At 47.9% G+C, this 24,305-nt stretch overlaps 1 protein-coding gene across 1 annotated transcript in view; it reads right to left on the bottom strand.

Moving 5' to 3' along the window:
• The window catches only part of PNPLA1 (patatin like phospholipase domain containing 1), a 45,811-nt gene extending 21,852 nt beyond the window's left edge, over window positions 1-23,959 (bottom strand). The window contains 1 exon segment of the mRNA XM_064597530.1: window positions 23,152-23,959. Within this exon segment, the coding sequence (XP_064453600.1) occupies window positions 23,152-23,356 (205 nt within the window). The 5' untranslated portion in view covers window positions 23,357-23,959.
• Between the last annotated feature and the right edge of the window lie 346 nt (window positions 23,960-24,305).

Genomic DNA, 24,305 nt, shown 5'->3' with positions numbered 1-24,305 from the left:
AGAGTCAAACGGGGGGGCATGATGTTTTGGGAATTCTTTTTTTTTTTTTTTTTTTTGATATTTTATTTATTTATTTGACAGAGAAAGCAAGAGGGGAACACAAGCATGGGGAGTGGGAGAGGGAGAAGCAGGCTTCCCGCAAAGCAGGGAGCAAGATGTGGGGCTCCATCTCAGGACCCTGGGATCATGACCTGAGCCAAAGGCAGGGGCTTAACAACCGAGCCACCCAGGCGCCCTGGTTTTTGGAATTCTTTTTTTTTTTTTTTTAAGATTTTATTTATTTATTTGAGAGAGCGAGAATGAGTGAGAGTACATGAGAGGGGGGAGGGTCAGAGGGAGAAGCAGGCTCCTCGCTGAGCAGGGAGCCCGATGCGGGACTCGATCCTGGGACTCCAGGATCATGACCTGAGCCGAAGGCAGTTGCTTAACTAACTGAGCCACCGAGGCGCCCGGTTTTTGGAATTCTTAATGAGCAGCTTGAGTGCCCTTGCTTGGGTTGGTGGCCTTTCCCACAATGCCTCTGAGCCAGGAGGACCTGGTTCAGCTTGCCCCTATACACCTGGACTCCCCGCAGGAGATGCTCGCTGGGACGGATGGAAGGAAATTTGTTCCCATTGCACAAGACATACATGTTCCTTCGGGGAAAAATAATTTTTAAAAATGCAGATATGGGGGTGCCTGGGTGGCTCAGTCGGTTAAGCATCTGTCTTCTACTCAGGTCATGATCCCAGGGTCCTGGGATCGAGCCCTGCGTCGGGCTTCCTGCTCAGCGGGGAGTCTGCTTCTCCCTTTTCCTCTCCCTCTGTCCGTCTCCCCCAGCTTGCATTCTCTCTCTGTCTCAAATAAAATAAATTAAATAAATAAAATATGCAGAATATGCAAAAAGAAAAAATTAAAGTGGAATCTTTGGATTGGAGGGAATCCCTTCAACCAGAGATCAACATCTCACTTACGTCTTCCTAGACTATATATTTTATATGTATTCTTACTTAGAAGAATATTTACATGAAATCATACTATATACATTATTTTGTAACTTGGCTTTGTTTTTTTTAACCTAATAGATCATATCTTTCCACATCAATAAGTACCTATTTATGACCCAATTTACAAGCGGCACGGAAAGCTATTGTAAGGTTATACCATTATTTGCTGAGCAGGTGCCCAGTAGGGGTTGTTTCTTTGCTTTTTCTAAACAATGCTGCAGGGAATAATCTCATGCTAATTTTTCCCCCTATGCCCTTAATTATTGTCCTTAGGATAAATTCCTAGAGGTGGGAATGTTAGGTCAAAGGCATGCATATTTCATCTTGTACTGCTTGTTTTAATCATGGCTTTTGTGTATCATCCATATACAGTCCACTTTCATCTCTTCAGGAATGGTGATGGGTGGGGACAGGGACAAAGCAGTGGGCAAGACAATAGAAATAGTATAGATATCTCTAGGATACTCATATCTGAAAGTGGTGCTGTCTAGAAATTAGCAATGCTCTAGCCAGGATCATGTAGTCAAGGAGGGAGGGGGCAGGAGATTGACTCTTCTCCCACTCAGGTGCCCAGTTTCACATTCTTTCCTGCTGCTGTGGCTCAAAGGCTGCCTTTATCACTAGCTCTCCTTGCTTTTTTTCAGATCTCTCTCTGTGTCTCTGTCTTCAGAATCTCCGACCATCCCTTTCTCTGTCTTTCTTTGTCTGTCTCTTCTTTCTTTGTCTGTCTCTTCTTTCTTTTTCTTTCTTTCTTTCTTTCTTTCTTTCTTTCTTTCTTTCTTTCTTTCTTTCTTTCTTTCTTTCTTTCTTTCTTTCGTTATTTATTTGAGAGAGAGAGCACAGAGGGAGAGGGAGGGGGAGAAGCAGACTCCCTGCTAAGCAAAAAGCCCAATGCAGGGCTTGATCCCAGGACCCTGAGATCATGGAGATCATGCCCTGAGCCGGAGGCAGACACTTAAATGTGTCTCTCCCTTCTTTCTCTCTCTTTTCCCAGACAAGGGAGAAGCAACTAATCTTCTTGTTAAACAAGTCTCTGTTGGTAGAAAGTCAAGTGTTAAGCATAGCAATTGCTGGGTGCTGGGAGAAAGGATAAATTTAGCTTGCTTCTTTATGCATCTCTGTACTTTCCAGCACCTTCTCCCATTTAAAGGCCTCCTTCCAAGCTGCAGGCTGCTGGGCTCTGAAACACAGTATCCCACACTGACCACAGCAAGATGGGATTTAAAAGCAGCACCGCAGGAGACTCAAGGTTGGCTCTCCCACCCCCAACCCACACTTGCTACATTCACTTCTGCTTCCTCCCACTTCCTTTCACACCTTTTATTATCTAAGAGCGGTCTGTCTCCTAAGCCAAGAAGATTCTATGGGGGAAGATCCTTATGGTCCTCCCCTTTCTAAGGCCTATCACTGTGGTTTGTCTATGGGAGGCCCTTCAGAAACCTTTGCTATTAGCTGGGAACTCCTCAAGGGCAAGGATGGGCCATACTCACTTTTGCCTACCAAGCCTCCCACGACCCCTGGTGGGTGCCCAATATTTGTTCAGTAAAAACTGACACGGAGGAAAAGCAAGTGATGGAGATGCTCACAAGGAAGAGCTACTCGATGTCATTACCCAGTAAAAGCTTGAAGGCAAGATCATCCCAGATAGATGGATAGATAACAAGGTCAACTGTATTGGTAACTGTGGCCAGTTCATCAAGTTTTATGAGTCTATTGTGCCAAGAATTTCAATAGAAAAATAAATAAATAAGATCCAGGGACTAGGAGATTTCGAAGGGCATTTGGAAACAACTCCAGGTCTCAGCCACTCGGAGAGTCTTCTACTCTTTTCTAGGACCAGATCCATTTTGTGGAAAGAGCTCAGGCTGTGGAGCCAGGGGATGTGGTTTAAATCCCAGCTTCACCACATACTATCTGGGCCATCACTGGCAAGTCAAATAACTTCTTCCAGTCTCAATTTTGCCACCTATAAAATGGGAATAATAATACCTTAAGTGGGTTGTTATGAGGCAGATTGTTTTTTAAAAGTGCCTGCGCGCGGCGCCTGGGTGGCTCAGCCGGTTAAGCGGCTACCTTCGGCTCAGGTCATGATCCCGGGGTCCTGGGATCGAGCCCCACATCGGGTTCCCTGCTTAGGGGGGAGCCTGCTTCTCCCTCTCCCTCTGCCTGCCTCTCTGCCTACTTGTGCTCTCTATATCTCTGCTAAATATATAAAATCTTAAAAAAAAAAAAGTGCCTGCGCATAGTAAGTGCTCACTTTCGGTCAGGTTGTGCCAGTAATTCTCCTCGTGACCGTGGAGAAGTCTTCTTGATGTTTCTGGCTTTCGGCTTTCTCACCTGAACAGGGGTCAATGATCCCTGCTCCATATCTTTATTAAGGTGCGCTCCGGCTCACTTTGGGATGCAAAAGAGCAAAGTAAAAGCACTGAGGAGATGAGAGCGTCCCTCTGTTTCAGAGAGCAGTGCGGTGACAGGTCAGCTGTAATGCAGTAAAGGCACGGTTAGCATCCGCACCCCCTCCCTTGTCAACTTGGGGGGCCCTACAGATTTAGTAGGGAAAGGGACAGGGCTTAGAAATATCCCCACTGAAGAGGAAGGAAGGGGATTAGATGTATGTTTATCTTATTATCTTTTTTTTTAAAGATTTTATTTATTTATTTGAGAGAGAGAATGAGAGACAGAGAGCATGAGAGGGAGGAGGGTCAAAGGGAGAAGCAGGCTCCTCGCCGAGCAGGGAGCCCGATGCGGGACTCGATCCCGGGACTCCAGGATCATGACCTGAGCAGAAGGCAGTCGCTTAACCAACTGAGCCACCCAGGCGCCCTATCTTATTATCTTTTTATTTGCTTAAATGTCTTATGTCCTCCAACCCGCCCCCCACCCCCCCGGCTTTGTGAGAGCAAGGATGGTCCCTATCTTGTTTATCCTTTTGTCCCTAGTTCCTGATATGGTGCCTGGAACATGGGAGGCACTTAATAAACATGAATGCATGCATGGATAATGAATAAATGAATGGACCTCAGCAATCGAAGGAGGTCACTGAGGTCCAGAAAGAGAAGCAGCTTATTCAAGATGATCCGAGAATAAAACAGCTTCTCTTCCCCTCCTCCACATGACCTCCTGCTAAGTGAAAAAAATCCTAGAAAGATGGACACTTGGCGGCTGACAATTTAAACTGCTGGGGAATCTCCTTCACACTGCGCCCCGATGGGGTCTGCGGTGGGGGAGGATGTGCCGTGGAGGATGGGACTACGTGGCCCCAGTCTCCCGCGGACTGGTAGCCTAGCAACAACCTCCGGCTCAGCCAATCACCGCCAGGGGCCCCCTCCTCCCGCCGCCAGCCCGGCTCCCGGGCAGCGGGCACTGTAAGCGCGGGGGGCGTGGGGGGGGGCGTGGGGGGAATCAGGCGGCGCAGCAGCCCCAGGGGAGACGGCGGCGAGCAGAGCTGCGTTCCCAGGAAAGCCCTGCAATTCTCGGAGTCCCTGCATGGAGCACCTGGGAGTCTGCTGCTCCTACCTGGTCCCTAAGTGCAGGCTGAATTATAGGCTGCATTTCCCTGTGGGCATATCTTGACTGCCCGACTGCACTATAATAATAAAAATTATTATTATCTTAACAACAGTCTTTTACCCAAGCGGGTTTTCACGCTTACAATCTCAGTTTATCCTCACAGTGACGGCGAGCCCCCGAGGGGCAGTGACCCTGGTTTATTCTCCCTTTTATTTCCATACCCCACACTGCAGGGGCATTGACTGAAAAACAGTTTGGCTTGAAGCGGCACTGTTGCCACAGGGAGACCCATAGACACCTTCTGGGACAGCGATTTTTCAGTCAGGGAGCCTTTGTTCAAAAGAAATCTCAAGTGGAAATCCAATACATAAAACAGCTAAAAGCAGGGCTGTTGTAGGTTGAAGCCAAGTGGGGTCGCCCCACCCCAGCCTAGGAAGGCGGCTGTTGAAAGCACCGCCTTGAAACTCCTAAGACGCTAGGATCCTAGGTCAAAATACGAAACCAGACTAATGCTCTCATTTTGCAGATAAGAAATCGAGCCCAGGGTGAAGAATAAGGTCCATAAATACAGCCGGATGGCTGAGTGGTTGGATGGATGGAGAAATGAATAAGGGCGGATATACCCTAGGTCACACGGTCTATGTTAACAGAAACTGGAAGTAGAATGTATGAGAAAATCACATTTTTCTACTCTGTTCTGAATGTAATATAGGCTTTAGCGAAAGGCAAAATAACTCGGACCTAGTAAGCACTGAAAAAAACAAAACAAAATAAAGCAAAAAAACCAAAACCCCCAAACCAATACTCTTCTACGAATAACAATCTTTCACGCAGACTGTTTTCTAACCCTAAGAGTTTACTACAGAATTGGCTTTAAAAGTGCCTATCGGTTTATATCAGGTTGCCATGGAAACAGCGGTGTCTCCCACTGGTGCCTCACCTGGCTTCCTATCAAGGCACCCGGGGGGGCTCTTTCCAGCATCCGGCCCCTGTGTGCCTCTCGCCCAGAATCCGGGCACAATCTCCCCAACTTTCCACTGAAGGATTTGTTGATCACCTTGAGATAAATCGGGCAGAGAGGGAATGTTATCTAGAAAGTTCTCTGGAACCTCAGAATGGTCTGAGGGCCATTGCCCCTGCTCTTTTCTCTCTGTTTTCTTTGGTGGACCCAGAGGTCTCTTTGGGATCCTGCTCCAAGGTAGAAACCAATATTGTCCCCTTTCTAGGCTCTGGCCTGTCCTACTCTCCAGACCCTCCCTGCACTACTGAGGGGACCCCAGGATAAGGCAAGAGCTGTGAACTAGTCACCCTCTAGTCTTAAAAGCTGTTTCTGTTTTGCTTTATTTTGTTTTGTGTGTGTGTGTGGGGGGGGTGGTCAAGAGACCTCCAAGTGAGTCTTTGCTCTACAGACCGAAGGCCATCTCTGAACATCTCCTCATTCAAGATATGCTCAAGTTAGGGCGCCACCATAGAGGAACACCCATGCCTCTCTCTTACACCACCGTGATAACGAAAGCTCATTCCTGCTGACTGGAGATACTCTCTGCCCCAGCTGTCCAAGACTTCAGACGGTCAGGTCTGTTACCTACATCTCTCTCCATCTAGGTCTTGGAGTCCTGAAGCTCGCTTAAAACCACAGTGTCCTAGTCTCTCCCCGCTGCTTACTGGACTTACCATGTTTGCTACCACCTCCTGGTATCTCCCTGGTGCCGGCTGCTGTGCCCGGCTCTGGACGCCTTGTTGTCTCGTCCCATCTTCACGACACTCCCTTGAGAACAGGGAGAGACCTACCCCTTGAGGAAGGTACTCTAGTTACCTCTTCACAGATGAGGAAACAGAAAAGAAAACGACTCTTTTTAGAGCAACAGAACCCAAATCACATGGTTTGGTGTGGTTTAGAGTTTGAACTGACACAACCTACCAGGGTAATTATCTTGAGAATTGATCCTCTGTTTCCTTGAAACCCTTGCAGGGTTACTCACCAGTAACCCACCCAAGGTCACACAGCTGGAAAGCAGCAGAGCTAGGCCTCCACATCCTGAGGGCCCCCAAGCCAGTGTTCTTTCCACCACAGCTGGCTGCCTTCACCAGGGACATGCCCTCCGCCTCTCAGAGCCTCTGTTTCCCACTGTGAGGCAAGAGGGTGGTTCCACGAAGGCTCTTGGGATCTGCCTTTCTAGGACTTAGTTTAGGTACACCTCCTAAGGTCCTAAGGGCTCAAATGTCCCTGGGAGACAGGACGACTCTTTTTAGAGCAACAGAACCCAAATCACATCTTCAAACATATGCTCTTCTATCCCCACACCCAGAGCCCCTCCTCAGGACAGTCTGTCTCATCTCTCCTGGGTAAACATAAGTGCACAAGCCTGCTTATTTCCCTTCTACACCCACCATTTTTTTTTTTTTTAACCATGCAGACCTCATCCTTAAGCCCCACTTAAGATCTGGGCCTCCTCCTTGAAGCCCTCCCTGCTCATCCCCACTGTTCGCTCTGTCTCCCCTTACTGTCCACAACCATTTATCTCAGGCTGTCTTGAGTGGCCTGTCCTGTTTTGTTGGCTGGCTGCCTCCTTTGAGGACCGGGCCTGTATTAAGAATACCCTTCTCCCACATGAGTGCCTAGCTCAGTGTTGAACACTTAGTAGGTATTCAAGAATGAATAAATAAACTAATGTCCCACAAGCAAGGACTATTTGTTCTGTTCCCCCATTACGGCCCCAGCACTTAATTCAGTACCTGACACACTGTAGTAAATAAATGTTTGTTGAATAAATTAATAATGAATGTTTAACAAAATGAATGAATGAATGAACTGAAGAGGGAGATCAAAGAATATCTTTTCTACTGAGCTGTTAGGAATCTTTCCAACTGGTAGTCAGGAAGGCGAAACCTTCAGTGACTCACCCTCACACCGGGGTTGTGAGAAAGCAAACCACAGAATAGTTTTCTCTGTCAAGCCTGGTCCTAACTCTTGCCCCCACATTGATGGACACAAGACCCTGAGCTGGGATTGAGGAGGAGATTCTTCCTTATGTGGTGGTTTCATGAGGACAGAGTTGGAGCAATGTGTCAACTCCTGACTCAAATGGGAGTCAAACTGGTCTGGAGGTTTATCATTTGTTTGCCTGTTTTCCCTATATAATTGGAAATGGAGCTCACTACCTTTGCTGAATTTAATCCCAAAGTGAAGCAAGGAAAACAATACTATCTTAATACTGAGTGAGCGGGTTTAGAAATGGATCCACCAAATGCAGTGAGGGATCCTGGATTAGACCCTGGGACAGAAAGAGGACATTAGTAGAAAAACTGGCAAAATATATCATGAATAGTAATGTACCGATGTTGATGTCTTAGTGTTGACGAGTGTACCATAGTTACGAAGATGCTCCCATTAGGGGGGAACTGGCTGAAGGACATATCAAACTATCTGTATGGTCTCAGCAACCTTCCTGTAAATCTAGCAATATTCCAGAATTGAACGTTTATTATAATTGAAGTAAAAACAAACAAACAAACCACAACAAACACAGATGGCCAAGGCTGTTAGGCACACAGAGCTTGCCACTCAGCAGGGGCTCAGTTAATGCCTGCTGATGTTTGGGGAAAGGAATTGCAGGATGTCAACCGCATGAGTTGTTTCCTAAATTGTTAAATGTTTCTACTGTGTACACAACACATTCAGAGTTTGACCAGAGTTGCCATTCAATTCTTTTCAACTTAAGAGTTGAGAGGATTGTTTGGGGAAAAGAAACCTTTATCCACTTGGCTGGAAAGGTTAAACATGTAAAACGCGTTACTTTGATTGACTTAAAAGATACTGATCTCAACATGGTATTTCGAGTTACAACCATCACCACGCAGTGATGTCACTTATACAGCATTTTATAAAAAGTCCTTTTTGCATTTATTATGTCATTTGATCTCACTTTCTTAAGCAATGTGCAAATAATTGCTTGGCCACAGAGTTTGGCAGGAAAGCTGTCGAGTTGCTTGCAAAGCAACATCTGAACTCGTGATTTAAGAGGATGGAGAAGGTAGAAATTAAGAGAGAGCTCAATCTTGGCTGTGCTGCATAAACCCTGGCAAGTTATCTAATCTCTCTAAATACCTGTTTCCTCCTTTCTAAAATGGGTATAAATACAGCGTCTGCCTTGTGGGGTTGTGAGAGAATTAGAGTAAATGATTCGTGCAAGACGTTGAGCGCAGTGCCTGGCACATTCTAAGTGCTTGATAAATAGCTGTTAATAGATGACATCAGGACATGAATCAGAGCAGAGTGAATTTTTACAGGAAATGTAGCCATCTCGGGCAGATAAGTAACTGGAAATGATTTCCGATGAAGACATTTTGATCCTGAAAGCGCACCTAGCAGCCAGGACCGAACTCCAGGTTCCATCTGGGACGCGCGCACACATATGCGCATGCGTGCAGGTGCGTACGCACGCAGGGACACATACGCACGCACGCACGCACGCACGCACTCCCAGGAAAGAAATGGAGGTTCTCCTTTCTGTCTTAAAGAACTTTGGGGAGACTCTCTGCTCTAGCAGTCCAGGAACATTTCCAGCTTCAGGAATAGCAACAACAACAACAACAACAGAGAGCCTGATATAAAAATCGTGAGACATGGTTGAACTCACAAGAAAGTAGGGGAACAAATGAAGGAACTGAAAGCCAGCGCCAGCAGAGAGAAAGCTGACGATGTGGTTATCAGACCAGAAACGGCAGGGACAGAGGCTGTGGTCCTGGGCTGTGTGAGGGGCACTGAGACCCCTGCTGAAAGCCAGGATGCTCCAGCAACTGCTGGACCAGTGAAAGGTGCCAGTAGCTTATCTCTGCCCAGGGCTCTGGGTGAAAAAAACAGAGTCTCCCATAAAAATTCAAAGCCCCTTGCCTACATTAGCTGTGGTTTAGAGTTTGAACTGACACAACCTACCAGGGTAATTATCTTGAGAATTGATCCTGAATTGGTGATAACCCTGGGGTGCCTGGCCAGGGCCAAGGCAAACCAGCTCAGATGGGTCCTGCCACTGCCCAGGCCACACAGAATTCCCAGGAAATCCAAGTCCTTGTGCAGATGGGCCCACAATTAAAATATTAAAAATATTAATTGGACCAGATGGCTGTCTAGTAATCTTTGTTTTAATAAGTTTAACAATGAAGGACATTCTTCAGTGAAGTTTGAAAAATGCTGCTTTACTTATACTTTTCTATTTCAATTTATAGTTTTCTTTTTACTTGTTCTTCCATTCACTCAGCCTTCACTCATTAAAGACTTATATTGTGACTAATATTTGCCAGGCACTGTGCCAGGAACATCCATGACTTCTTTTGTCCCTCACTGCAATGTCCAAAGGATGTGCTCCCCCCCGCTCAAGTTAGAGATGGGAAAACCAAGGGGGAGGCAGGTCACTGGCTGGCCAAGGACCCACTGTGATTAGTGGCAGAGCTGGAACACCTGGTCCAGCCTCCTTCTTCCTGGGAGCTTCATTCTCACCAAACCTGGGTTGTCTTGTTCCTCGACTGAGTCACAAAGACAGGTGCACGGGTGACTGAAGAAAGGAGTTACCAGAGCCAAGTTTCTCACAAAGCAGTCTTGTCCTCCCAGCACAGGTCCTTGAGGCCCCAGTGGACCCAATGCCTGGAACACACCTGAGCCAACTGCCAATGACAATAACTTCAGCCATCCTTCTTGACTCCAGGGCCTCAGGAGGCCTTTGGTCACTGGGATGGCAGGAGCAGCCTGAAGCAGCACTGGTCCAGGTGTGGGAGGCAGACCAACACACCTGTAGTGGACTCCATCTCCATGGGAGGGGGCGTGCTGGGTCCTGCTGTACCCAAGTATGTGGGGCAGGGCCCGTGCTGCTCCTCTGGCCCTCTCATGTACTTTGCAAGGTCCTTTTAAAACCCATTTCTTGTCCAGAAGGACAGCTTGCCTTTCTGAGAATTCAAGCGCATTTGCGCCATAGGTCTCTCAGCCTGGAACATTCTCTCTGAGCTCACGTGGCTCTTCTTCCCTTCCTTCCGCCTCTGAGACGCCTCCCCTGACCTGCGCACCTGAAACTTCACCCTTTAATCATTCACCACACCCTTCTCCTGCTTTATTTTCTCCTTGGAGCATGCATGCTGATGTTTTTCTTTTTTCTTTTTTATAAAGATTTTATTTATTATTTGACAGAGAGAGAATGAGAGAGAGAGAGCACATGAGAGGGGGGAGGGGCAGAGGGAGAAGCAGACTCCCTGCCGAGCAGGGAGCCTGATGCGGGACTCGATCCCGGGACTCCGGATCATGACCTGAGCCGAAGGCAGTCGCTTAACCAACTGAGCCACCCAGGCGCCCCCATGCTGATGTTTTTCTATGGGTTTGGTTATTTATGGCTTGATTTCACCAAGACAATGTCAACTTCATGAGGGCAGACAGCTGTTTTGTTCACTGCTGGATCCCTAGGACCTAGAATGAATGAATGAATGAACAGTCTATTTTATCACTGTAATTCATCCAGAATCTGGCCCTCAATTTCTTTGTCTGCACATTAAGTGGATTAGATTCAAACAGTGGTTTTTTTTTTATTTAAAAAAAAATCACTGGAAAATTTCCTTTAAATGAAATTTTAAAAAGAGTGGACAATAGCAGCACTATAATTTTTGAAGCTGGGGAAGGTCCTGGGGCTTCAGTGTGTGTCCTCTCCCTGTTCCCTGATGCCCCCCTCCCCTGAACCTCTCTCCTTCCCATAAAACTTTAGAGCTTCTCGGAATACAGTTTGGAAACCACTGGCTTAAGCAAGGTCTGCCTTCAATCAGTTACTTCCTCTCCCAAAGTCTAAATGCAATTATCTATAAAATGAAAAAGTTGGACTCAGTGACCTCCCTTCTATGAAATTCTAGTATTATAAGTCAAGTCATATCCATAAGTGCAGAAAGTTATTTAAGAGTCGGGTAAACTCCAAAATAGAAATTGCAAAAACGCATTCAATGTCATGCCTGCCAATGGCCAGCAATCATTAGGAGTTTATCAAGCATTTCTTGCTTGACAAGCAGTTTGTGGAGCCATGGGACCTATAAGACCTCAGGTGGCTCAACCAATCTAGTTGATGAAATAAGACACAGCTTCTGAAACAATTATGACCATATATCATCAAATGCTAGACAGGTGGACAGATTCTGTGGGTAAACTAGAGATCGTGGAAAGAGATCCATTAGGGTACAATGGGAAGGTGTCTTGGGAGGAGGTAACATCTCTCGAGAGAAAACCAGAAGGTCATTTTAGGCAGGGGATGTAATGGGTGCCGTGGTGCCCTGCCCAGGCCCCATAGCAAGACTAAGGCACTCGCACCCCCAGCTGCCAGGAGGGCAGCCCACTGATGGCTCAGAACTGAGGCCCTCCCCAGCCAACAGACTGGACTTGACCTGGTGGTATGTAGTCATGGTCTTAGTCCCTGACAGGGACTGAGTTTTTCCATCATTGTCATATTTCCAAGTATGGTGGTTATGGCAGAGACTGCTAGTTATCCCCACATCCATTCTCCTCTTCTTCCTTTGTAACTGAATCTACGATTTTTAGCTGGACACATGGCTTCCCAGAATAAAGTCTGTATTTTCCAGTCTCCCTTGAGGTCAGGTGTGGCCCTGTGACTAAGTTCAGATCCATGGGATGTAAGGTGACATGATATGTGTCACCTCCAAGGCCTGCCCTCAAAGGGAAGAGGTGTGCCCTCCCCAACTAGCTGGAATGAAGACATTGCGGGGAGCCCTGTTGGACTGTGAATACCACAGTGGAGGAAGCCTGGGTCCTAACTCTGTGGAGCCACCACACCAGCCTTGGGGGGCTGGAGTGCAAAGACCACATGAGTGAGTCTTCTCAATGCTCTTCTGCCTTACTGAAGCCTCTGCTGTCCAAACCAAAGCAACTATAGTATCAATCCCTTGTTTGCAAAGTTTGTTCAGAGCGACCACTGTGATTCCCAGAGCCAGGCCATGGAGAGGGGGAGCCAGACACTATTCTCCCCCATTGTACAGTAACTGAGCTGAGCTCAAGACAGCTTGTCCAAGGTCACTCACTGCTGAGTGGGTTCCTAGGACCAGAGGGAAAGGAGGGTTGGAGAGAGTTTGGACGTTGGGGTCACTCCAGCTTTGCTTTGAGCCCCACCTCCCTCATTAATAAATCCTACTGTGAAAGACCATGTGAAAACAATGCATGTGGCCAGCTAGGCTCTTAATCTGACCGCGGGGCACTGTGGGTCTCAGAATCCCGAAGCCTGATTCCTAGTCAGGTGCTCTTTCCCTTGGGGATTCTGGCCTCTGAGACAAGCGCTATCCTAGAGCTGGCTGTGGGAGCACGAGGGAGTCAGTGCCTGAGGGAATCAGGATTCACTCTCAGAGGAGGTGATGTCTGAGGTAGGCCTTGGAGGATGGGGAGACGTTCCATAGGGACGGCATTCTTGTGGAAGCAAAAAGAAAAGCTCCCAAATCCAGTCCTGATCCTGGGCCCCACCCTTTTAATATTTTGTTTAGTGGTTTGGGTGTTTGGGGCAGTGGGGGTGGGGGTGGGGAGGCCAAGGTTATCATTGTTGAGAAGGCAGTATGAGAGGTATTGGGAAATAATTACTTCTAGAGGCCAAAACAAAGTCACTTGATGAGTTCAGCTAAATGTCAGCTCCGTCCCCTGGTTGCTCCCCTCACCCACTGGGAGGAGCTGGGGAGCAGCTTCGGAAGGAGGTGCCTGCCCCTCACTATCCGGGCTGTGAGCAGATCAACGAGCCCCATTCCCTTGGGCTTCCTCGGGCTCCCAGTCCTTATCTGCAGAGACACTTGCTCCGGAACACTGGTGCAGAAAACAGAGCCTCGTGAGGCTACATGCAACTTCCACGTGAGCTTAAAATCATTACAAAACAAAAAATATATAAAAAACGAAACAAAGCAAGGCGGGGTGGGGAGTCTGTGGTTGAAACCCGGTTGGTAAATGCTGATAACTACTGAAGTTATAGGATGGGTCTTGGGAGTCCATGATAGATATTGCCCTCTTCAACATGTTTGAAATCTTTTCGTTAAAAAAGTTATTAGGAAGTGTTAAAAATGCACTTGATCTTAGCTAAAAGGCCCATAAGGAATAGTATGGAGGACATTAGGAGAAGGATGGGAAAAAAGAAGGGGGGGAATCGGAGGGGGAGACGAACCATGAGAGACTATGGACTCTGAGAAACAAACTGAGGGTTTTAGAGGGGAGGGGGTTGGGAGGGATGGGTTAGCCTGGTGATGGGTATTAAGGAGGGCACGTACTGCATGGAGCACTGGGTGTTATACACAAACAATGAATCGTGGATCACTGCATCAAAAACTAATGATGTATTGTATGGTGACTAGCATAGCGTAATAAAATAAAATAAAAATAAATAAATCACAAGTAGTTAAAAGGAAAAAAAAATAAGCGTTAAAAATGTACCTGAAGGTTTATAGCAGCATTATTCGTAATAGCCCAAAGCAAAGACAACCCAAATGTATACCACCTGACAAATAGATAAATAAAATGTGTTATATCCACATAATAGAATATTATTCAATAATAAAAAGAATGGGGTGCCTGGTGGCTCAGTCAGTTAAGCGGCTGCCTTCGGCTCAGGTCATGATCTCAGGGTCCTGGGATCGAGTCCCGCGTTGGGCTCCCTGCTCATCGGGGAGCCTGCTTCTCCCTCTGCCTGCCACTCCCCCTGCTTGTGCTCTCTCTCTGTCTCTCTCTGTCAAATAAATAAATAAAATCTAAGAAAAAATATTTAAAAAATAAATAAAAGAAGCTGAACATGAAAGACCACATATTGTGCGATCCCACTGATACGAAATATCCAGACTAGACAAATCCACAGAGACAGAAAGTAGATTAGCAGCTGCCAGACACGTGGGGGGGGGATGCAGGAATTGAGAGGTGACAGTTAAAGTGTATGGGCTTTCTTTGGGGGGTAATTAAAATGTTCTACAATCGATTGTGATCATGGATGCACCACTTTCTGAATATACTAAAACCCATTGAATTATATGATTTAAATGGGTGAATTGTATGGTATGTGAATTATATCTCAATAACGCCGTTCTTGCAAGTTAAAGACCAAAGTGAGGGTGTAGAAGAGAAAAATAAAGACAGCCAGGGGAGGCTCTGGGCCAGGGGTGTCCACCAGTTTCTCTGAAAAGGGGCTTCAACATGGGAATGGGCTAAGAGGAAGGGAGGCACCAACCCCTTAACAAAATCAGTCTTCCTCATTTATGGCCCAGCCAGAGGAATTCACAGACTCGAATCCAACCTAAAGCCTCTGTGGTGAAACGGTTTCTTTTTACCCTGGGAAAAGCCATTCCCCTTTAATAATCAGACAGAGAATTGTCATTAGTCCAGGACTGTGATGGGCGTTTCGCAGGTTTGCTCAGGAAATGCCCAACCCACTTCCACTGCCTGGTCAGACATTCATAGAGTCTTAGGGAGGTGGTACATCTTAGATTTTCAAAGCACATTGGGTCTCCACCCAGGCTGCATGGTGGAATCCCCTGGGGGTAGATTAAACACTAGTGCCTGGGTTCCGCCCTGGGGGGATCGTGATTTAATTCATTTGGTGAGAAGCCTGGGCACTGGACATTTTAAAAGCGCCCCGAGTGATTCTCATGTGCAACTGAGAAGACCACTGATTTAATGAAGGTTGTTTTAATGACTGGAAGAGAATATTAAAATTGTGGCAGTAGAGTATGGTATCCTATCATGAAACTTTTTTTTTTTTTGAGAATTATGTTTACACTGGGTCTTATGTTTAGACTGGGTCGTCCCAGTCTGGGAAGCTGGAGACCTCGGGTTTACAGGTCATCTCGGTGACCGCACCCAATGAAGGGGACCCATGGGAGCAGCAACCAGATAGGCGCCTCCCAGCTTCTGTGCGGGCCTCTCCGAGCGCAGGTGCTCCTTTCTTCAGGAGCGGCCCTTTCGCATCTTGGACAACTCTCGCGGAGCCAAAAGCAGCTTCTCTGACCTTGTACAAGGCCCCTGACATCAGTCAACCTGCTCTATTCCCCACGCCCTGGAGGCGTCACGTTTCCCCGCTGTGTTACTGTTGTGTTGTAATGCCCGGTCCTCACTAGAAGCCTAGGCTCCTGCCCAACCTATCCCTCCCCGTGGGACTTCTCCTCACCTCTCAAGCCCCAGCTTGGATGCCACTTCCATGAGGCTTCCCTCCATGAGGCTCCCTTCCTCTGCACTCCTCTGCCTTTGAATTGTCCGACATTCAGCTGGAACTTTCTTGTGTTATACCTACTTGCTAGCTGCCCAGGCATTTGAGTAGGCTGTAAGTTCCTTGAGAGCAAAAGCGGAGTTTCATTTTGTATTATAACTCTGTGTCCTCTGCAGAGCCTAGCATATGCTCAGAAAACACTTGTTGAAGGGCGCCTGGGTGGCTCAGTCGGTTGGCTCCTGGTCCCGGGATCCCAAGGTCCCGGGATCGAGCCCCACATCGGGCTCTCTGCTCAGCAGGGAGTCTGCTTCTCCCTCTCCTTCTGCCCCTCTTCCTGCTGTGCTTTCTCTCTCTCTCTCAAATAAATAAATAAAATTAAAAAAAAAAAAGAAAAGACTTGTCGAAGGAAGGAAGGAAGAAAGGAGGAGCTTGCCGTGTAGTTTTTATAGGGGGAAAGGTGCCGAGTAGTAGCTAAAGCGGAAATGGGGTTTTAAGTCCACCCAATCCCCGTTCTTTAATAAGAAATAAGTTTATTTTTCAAAATTATGCAACTACACCTGGGGGCAAGTTCCCAGGCCCACTTTTGACCAGATTGGAAATTCTGAGTCCCCCCACCAGTTATCACAAAGACACATCTATCCTCAGGTAAATGAATAAATGAACAGAAACCTTTACTACACCACTAATGAAAACCAGGCACTGTGCTAAGTGTTTTTACAAACACTTTCACGTACCCCAAATTGGTCCTATCTCCAGAAGGTGGACCCATTGCTGCCTCTGCTTTCACAGGAAAAAAACAGGCAACCTCAGGGCAGAAAGCTCAGTGGAACAAGAGGAGGGAGTGTGACCGGAGGAGAGAGGCCCCACATGCCACATTTTGAAGAATTTTTTTTTTTTTAAGAGAGAGAGAAGGAGCATGCACACATGAGTGGGGGAGGAGGAGAGGGGCAGAGGGAGAGGGAGAGAGAATCTTAAGCAGGCTCCATATCCAGCACAGAACCCAGTGTGGGGCTCGATCTCACGACCCTGAGATCATGATCTGAGCGAAAATCATGAGTCGGAGGCTTAACCGACTGAGCCAGCCAGGCACCCCAAAGAATTTTTTAAAAAAGAGACAAACTTCTGGTTATATGGAGATACGGTGATTGTTTACATATAAAATATGAAATAATCTACCAACAAACTCCTGGAACTATTAAAAATGTTCACAAGTTTGCTCAAAACAAGATCGATGTGCAAAAACAATCACCATTCCTCTATACCAACAGTAATCAATTACATCAGAAAATGCCATTGGAAACAAGAACCCATTTTTCATAGCAACAAAAGCTAATAAATCCAATAAAAGATACAGAATCTTTATTGAATGACATAAAAGGCCAGAAGAAATAGAGAGAGAGACTATATTTATAAATGGGATGATATAATTTCAATTAAAATCCCAACAGAGTTTTTTCACAAGGAGGAAAGAGGGGCCATGAATAACAGAGGCAATACTTGAATAATAAATCCAGAAAGGAGCAGAGGAGAGGGATGGCCGTTTATAATAAGGCTACGGTGATTAAAACAGTGAGACGTGGTATAGAAATACACAAATTCACCAGTGGGAGGGAAGAGAGACTCCAGGGACAGACCCTTGAGAATCCAGGAGCTTGAATAAGCCACAGGGAGCATCTCAAACCAGGGTGAAAAGGGTTGCTTATAAATGGTGTGAGGAAATTGGTAATCATGTGGCAAAACAATGAAAAAATTTTTATTTCCACCTTAAACTAGCCACAAAATAAATTCCAGCTGGATTAATTGAAGAGCAAAAAATCCTAGAACTTTTGAAAGGAAATATAGAAGATATAATTGTAACAAAGTAAAGATATTAAAACAGAACTTGTAAGAGGAAAAGACTGATACATTTGACTGTGCTTCAGACTGAAATTTTCTGAATGACAAAAGACATCCCCAAAATAAAAAGACAAGCCATGGAGTGAAACAGGAGAGCGGCAATGCTTATAACTGACGCATGATTCGTGTGCAGACTATATAAAGAACATCGGCAAGTTAAAGGGAACAAGGTAATGGTCGAAAAAGAAAACAGGAAAAGTTCAAGAGCAAACAGGCAAGTCACAGAAGAGGGCGCACAAGTAGGCAATAAATACACAGATAACACATACAATAAAAACATGCTTAACATGACTACCAATCAGGATACTAAGATTAAATAAGCAAAATAAAATGAGATATAGTTTCACATTCATTAGATTGACTTAGAACTTTGAAGTCTGACAGTTCCAGGAGCTGGTGACATTGTGGGGAGATTAGTATTTGTATACACTGCTAGGGATTAAATTGGTACACACACTTCGGAAGAATACTTTAGTCAGGTCTGGTAATGTTTTTTGTTTTTTGTTTTAAAGATTTTATTTATTTGACAGAGAGAGAGAGAGAGAGCTCAAAAGCGGGGTGGGGGCAGCAGAGGGAGAAGCAGACTTCCCGCTGAGCAAGGAGCCCGACGTGGGGCTCCATCCCAGGACCCTGTGATCATGAACTGAGCCGAAGGCAGCTGCTTAACCAACTGAGCCACCCAGGCGCCCCAAGTCTGGTAATGTTAATGTGAATGCGTATCCTAGGAAAACATTCTATGTGGGCATGTGAGACGTGAACAAGGATGTTCATCACAGTGTTGTTGATAACAAAAACGTGGCTGTTCCATCCACAGAATGGCTAGATGAGCCATGATATAGTCTTAATGGAATATATACTGAAAGAGGTAAAGATCCCAAAGAAAGTCAGGAAATGGAGTCCTGCTTCTTGCTCTGCTTCTGACTGATGACAGGGAGTTTCACAAGTCACTTGTCCCTCTTTGTAGAATGCTCTCCCCAGATAGTCTCGTGGCTCACTCCCTCGCCCCCTCCAGGTCCGGGTGCAAATTCCATCTGCTCTGAGAGACTTCCCTGACCCTAGGAGCCATGCAACCGGCATTGGCACTCCCTGACACTGCTTTGTCAAGAAACAGAGTGGTTTAAAAGGTGAGGCCAGGGGTGCCTAGGCGGCTCAGTCAGTTAAGTGTCCAACTCTTGGTTTTGGCTCAGGTCACGATCTCAGGATCGTGAGCTTGAGCCCCACATTGGGCTCTGTGCTCAACACAGGCTCCTCCCCGCCCTTAGCCCTCCCCCCTCCACTTGTGCACACCCTCTCTCTTTCTGAAATAAATAAATCTTTAAAAAATTTTTAAAATAAAAATAAATAAATAAATAAGTAAATAAAAGGTAAGACCAGACTGGGTTCTAATCCCCGATTTTCAGCGTGCTTGTTTGTATCACTTTAGGCAAGTTAGTTAAATCTTCTGTGACTCAGTTTCCTCCTCTGTAAATGGAGGCAATTATAGTTTTCACCTCAGGGGGGTGCTGTGAGGACTGGGTGAATTAATATGCTGAAGACTTAGAACAGTGCTAACAGTAAATTACGTGGCAGTTAACCCAAATGAAGGAGGCTGGAATGACATGGATAAATCTCAGAAACAGGCCGCTGAGTGACAAGGGCAAGTCCCATGTGCATCCTCCTTGAACTTCTCTCCTGATCACGGGCAGTGTGCGTGGTCCAGGCCTTAGTCACACCTACAGTTAGGTTTCCCCATGGGTTCTAGTGCCTCTCCCCTCAGCCTGTCCGAGTCCGTTTTTGACAGTATGGGTTGAACTGATTGAAATGAATGAATTCTGATGAGTCCTTAAATGCCAGAGGATGGAAACACCATTGACTCTCTCAGATGGTGTACTTTAAGAAGTCAAAATAAAGACATGAAGAGGCTGGGAGCAATGGAGCAGGTGAGTGACACAGATACCTGGAAAGGGAGAGAATCCCAGAGGCAGGATGTCTCCAAGGGCAGGAGTTCTGTGATTCCCAGATGAGAGAGTGCGGGCTCTCACCCAGCTCCTTTCTGAAGGCTTGTTCTAGGGTCTATTGTGCGGCTGAAGCATTAACTGCTACATTCAAAGAGGACTCTGGGCATTAAAAAAAGATGTAGGGGGACCAACAGACCCATGAAAAGATGCTCCATGTCACTCATCATCAGGGAAATGCAAATCAAAACCACAAGGAGACAGCACCTCCCACCTGTCAGAATGACTAAAATCAAAAACACAAGAAACAGCAAGTGTTGGTGAGTGTGTGGGAAAAAGGGAACCCTTGTGTGCTGTTGGTGGGAATGCAAACTGGTGCAGCCACTATGGAAAACAGTATGGAGGTTCCTCAAAATGTTAAAAATAGAATTACCATATGATCCAGCAATTCCGCTCTTGGGTATTTACCCAAAGAATACAAAAACACTAATTCAGAAGGATATATGTACCTCTATGTTTATTGCGGCATTATTTATAATAGCAGCCCAAGTGTCCATTGATAGATGAATGGATAATTACTCAGCCATAAAAAAGAATGAAATCTTGCCATTTGCAACGACGTGGATGGACCCTGAGGGTATCATGTTAAGTGAAATAAGTCAGGCAGAGAAAGACAAATACCATGATTTCACTCCCAGGTGGACTTTAAGAAACAAAACAAACGAACAAGGAAAAAAAGAGACAAACCCCCAAACTGACTCTTAACCATAGAGAACAGGTGCTTGCCAGAGGGGGAGATGGGTGGGGGATGGGTGAAACAGGTGAAGGGGATTAACAGCACACTTATCAGGATAAGCACCGAGTAATGTATAGAATTGTTGCATAGCTATATTGTACACCTGAAATGAATACAACACTCTATGTTAACCATACTGGAATTAAAAAATGTTTTTAAGTGAAAAAAAAGAAGATCTAGAAGGATCTAAGCACAGTGCTTAGAACTGGCTACAGGAGGGAGAGTGGGATTGGGGACAAGGAGGGTGAGCAGAGGCTTTAAAAAGAAAAACCCTATATACTTTTGCGTTGTTTGAATTTTTTTACAGTGAGAAAGAATTTATAACTTGCGAAATATTCGAAGGAAAAAAACGATCTTGCCCATAAGGTACCCGGTGAATGGGCGTCACTATTATTCTTCACAATGAAGACAGACTTCTCACCCAGCACAGAGGTCCCCAGGCAGGAAGGCGGCCCGCTGGTAGCCCTTCCTCCCGCACCGCTGCTGGCCCTTTGGCAAGTCTCACTGGCTCTCCCTCCAAAGTACATCCCGAACCCACCGGCTTCTCACCGCCCCTCAAGACCCGGCTCCCCGCTGCGTTCACCCCTCGCTAGACACACACGCCAGAGTCTCCCGCTAGTCTCCTTGCGGCCACCCTTCCCTCTCCAACTCAGTCTGCCAGCAGCTGAGGTTCCTTAAAAACCCCAACCAGGCAGCTGGGACACACCAAGCATCGCCATGTGCCAGGCACCGTGGTAAACCCGTCACTCTCGCTCAGTTAATGCTTTGACAACACTGGGCATTAGGTCCAGGCGGAATCTCCACTTCACAGGGGCAGAAACGGAGGCACAGAGCATTCAGTAATTCGCCCCAGGTCCACATGGTGAAATGGCGGAGCTGGGATCCAACCCCGCCGGAGCACACGCTCTTCACCACCTCGCCACGCCACCCCCGTCCAGCCTGCCGGTGCTCCTCGGCTCTCCCGGTGAAGCCCGAGCGTGGTGCCCTGGCTGCGAGGCATCGCGCCTGCGCCATCTGACCCCCGCCTGCCTCTCCAGCCGTGGCGCCCACTCCTGGCTCCCCGGCCGCTCGTCCCCCTGGAACGCTCTTCCTCCCATCTTCACATCACTCTGGCCTCTGTTTGAATGCCGCCTCCTCCAAAAAGGCTTCCCTGACCACTCCTTCTAAAATAGCCCCCACTTGGGCGCCTGGGTGGCTCAGTCGGTTAAGCGACTGCCTTCCGCTCAGGTCATGATCCTGGAGTCCCGGGATCGAGTCCTGCATCGGGCTCCCTGCTCGGCGGGGAGTCTGCTTCTCCCTCTGACCCTCCCCCCTCTCATGTGCTCTCTCTCATTCTCTCTCTCTCAAATAAATAAATAAAATCTTTAAAAAAAAATTTAATTAAAAAAAATAATCCCTGCCTCCTGCTATTTATACCGTTGTGGAGCCCCTTCCCCATACTCTCCTCCAGGGTTGGTGTGTGAGACTGACTGAATGCAGCTGAAATGATAGATGTCACTCCTGACATTAGGCAATAAAAGGTATTGCAGGGGCACCTGGGTGGCTCAGTTGGTTAAGCGACTGCCTTCCGCTCAGGTCATGATCCTGGAGTCCCGGGATCGAGTCCCACATCGGGCTCCCTGCTCGGCAGGGAGTCTGCTTCTCCCTCTGACCCTCCCCCCTCTCATGCTCTCTGTCTTTCATTCTCTCTCTCTCAAATAAATAAATAAAATCTTAAAAAAAAATAAAAGAAATACTCTTATGGGGTGCCTGGGTGGCTCAGTCATTAAGCATCTGCCTTCGGCTCAGGTCATGATCCTGGAGTCCCGGGATCGAGTCCCTCATCCGGCTCCCTGCTCGGCGGGGAGCCTGCTTCTCCCTCTGACCCTCCTCCCTCTCATGCTCTCTGTCTCTCATTCTCTCTGTCTCAAATAAATAAATAAAATCTTAAAAAAAAATAGCCCCCACTTTATTCTCTGCCCCTTTCCTGCTACCATTTTATCCATAGATCTCATGGCGTCCTGAGGTGACATCATCAGGTTACCTGTCTGAATGTTTACTTTCTGTCTCATCCTTCTAGAATGTCTGCTTCACGGGTCAGGGCGGGCGGCGCACGGACTTTGTACAGTGGCACAGTGAATGAATAAATGCACTCGAGGCAGCCCTCGAGGACGCTGGTCTAGCCCTGCAGTGTGGGACTACTGGGCACGTGTCCGTTTCCCCTGCCCTCTGGCTCAGAGGTGGGACCCCATCCTTCTCTCTGGGGCCCCGCACCGCAGGAAAGAAGGTGAAGTGAGATCTCCCGGATTCCTTCCCGGTTTCTCCCCCTCTGGTTCATCCCCGTAGCCACAGGGCTTCTACCTCTCCAGCCACCTGGAAGCTGAGCGGACAAACCTACCCCGCCGAGGCAGTAAAGATGTGAAGTATTGCCCCACCCAGGGACAATACTTTAATATTAATACAGGCACTTTAAAAGAGGCCAAACAGGAATGACACTTCACCCCAGTATCCGACTGTGTCATGGCATAACTTCCAAGACCAGGATGTTGGAGGAAAGCTACTGCCTTTCCCTCTCCCAGGCCCTGGCCCACAGAGCATCACAGAAGAGTGTTGAGGGAGGGGGAGAGGGAGAGATGGGTCCACACTCACCCAGTGGGTCAGAAACTGGGACCTGGCTGACCCCAACCTCAAACGTCCCAGCTGCCTACCGTCCCGCTCAAACCCTCCTCTTGCTTTCCCACCGCCCAGCAGGCCTGGCTCTGTTCCCCGAAGCGTCCCCAAGCGATCCTCAGGCTCCACTTGGAGGACTCTCCCCAGAGGCTCCCCCAGGGCACCCAGAACCAAGGCCTTACCCATTTCAATCCCACAGATGACCAGAGCTGCGACCACTGCACCTGCTGACGTCCCAGCAAAGCGATGGGTGGTTTCCAGCATCCGGGGGGCCAAGTCTCGAAGGGCATCCACGGCCCCGGCCTGGTAGAAGGAGAGAAACCCACTGCCGGAGAAGGAGATGGAATGAGGAGTGTCTGGGTCCCCCTTGAACACCTGTTCTTCCATCTCCTCGGCCCCCCAGTGCTCGCCCCTCGGAAGCTGCTCTCCTGCTGGAGCTCAGGCCAAGCTGCCCTGCCGGCCCCGAGCCGAGAAACGGGCCGTCTCTCCCGTCGGCCGGGACACCCACGGGTGGCGCGCACAGCCACCGCCTGGGCCTGCCGAGCTCCTCCAGGAGGCAGTCCCAAAGGCTGGTAAAGGCTTCAGGCCCAGGTCGAGGTGCAGGAGGCACCCCGAATATGTGAGCAGCGTCTTGGGCCTGCGAGCAGCCCCCTGGCTTCATGGCGTGGCTCGATTCATCTCTGGCACAGGCTCCTCAGCCCTTGCCCGGGGCCTCGTACGCCTAGCAGTGTCGGCAGCTACCACCCGGACCATCCCAAAGAGGCAGGCACTGCTCCGCCAGCCCGCAGCCCAGGAGGCTTCCCACACGGAGTTGCAAAACCTCCCCCGATGGTTATCAGCGGGTGCCTCTCTCCCCGACACGCTGAGGCGGCCAGGGAATTATATGCTGGCCTCCCTCCAAGAGGAAGGTGCCCCCTCCCCCACAGGGGCCAGAGCCAGCAGGTTGGTTATGGCTTTTGAGGGGGACACACTCACACCACCCATGCCCCCGACGGCATCACCCCTCCCTGGGCTCCTTCTCCAGGTTCCGTGGGGCGTGTGTGGTGTGTTACACAATTGTTTTTATTTGCTCCTACGTAAGAACGTGGGCGTTTGCTCACATGTTAGGACTGGCCACGGGCAAAATTGTAAAGCAAGGGAAGTCAGGCTTCAGGGCCCCACCCACCACCGCCTCTCCATCTCTCCCCACCCTTTCTCCCTGGCCCTACACTGACCCACTCACCTGTGGCACCCTCTCGCCAAGCCCCAGACTTTCATGTTGTCTCCTAAGCACACAGGAAAAAATCAATCTGAAATCTAGATCATTCCAAGTGTTTGGAGCTTCATACCGCACACT

Source organism: Mirounga angustirostris, unplaced genomic scaffold, assembly GCF_029215605.1.
Source record: "Mirounga angustirostris isolate CCGP_5_RB_7025 unplaced genomic scaffold, mMirAng1.0.hap1 SCAF_8, whole genome shotgun sequence".
In the NCBI taxonomy this organism is placed as follows: domain Eukaryota; kingdom Metazoa; phylum Chordata; class Mammalia; order Carnivora; family Phocidae; genus Mirounga; species Mirounga angustirostris.
This window is presented reverse-complemented; position numbering and strand designations above follow the sequence as displayed.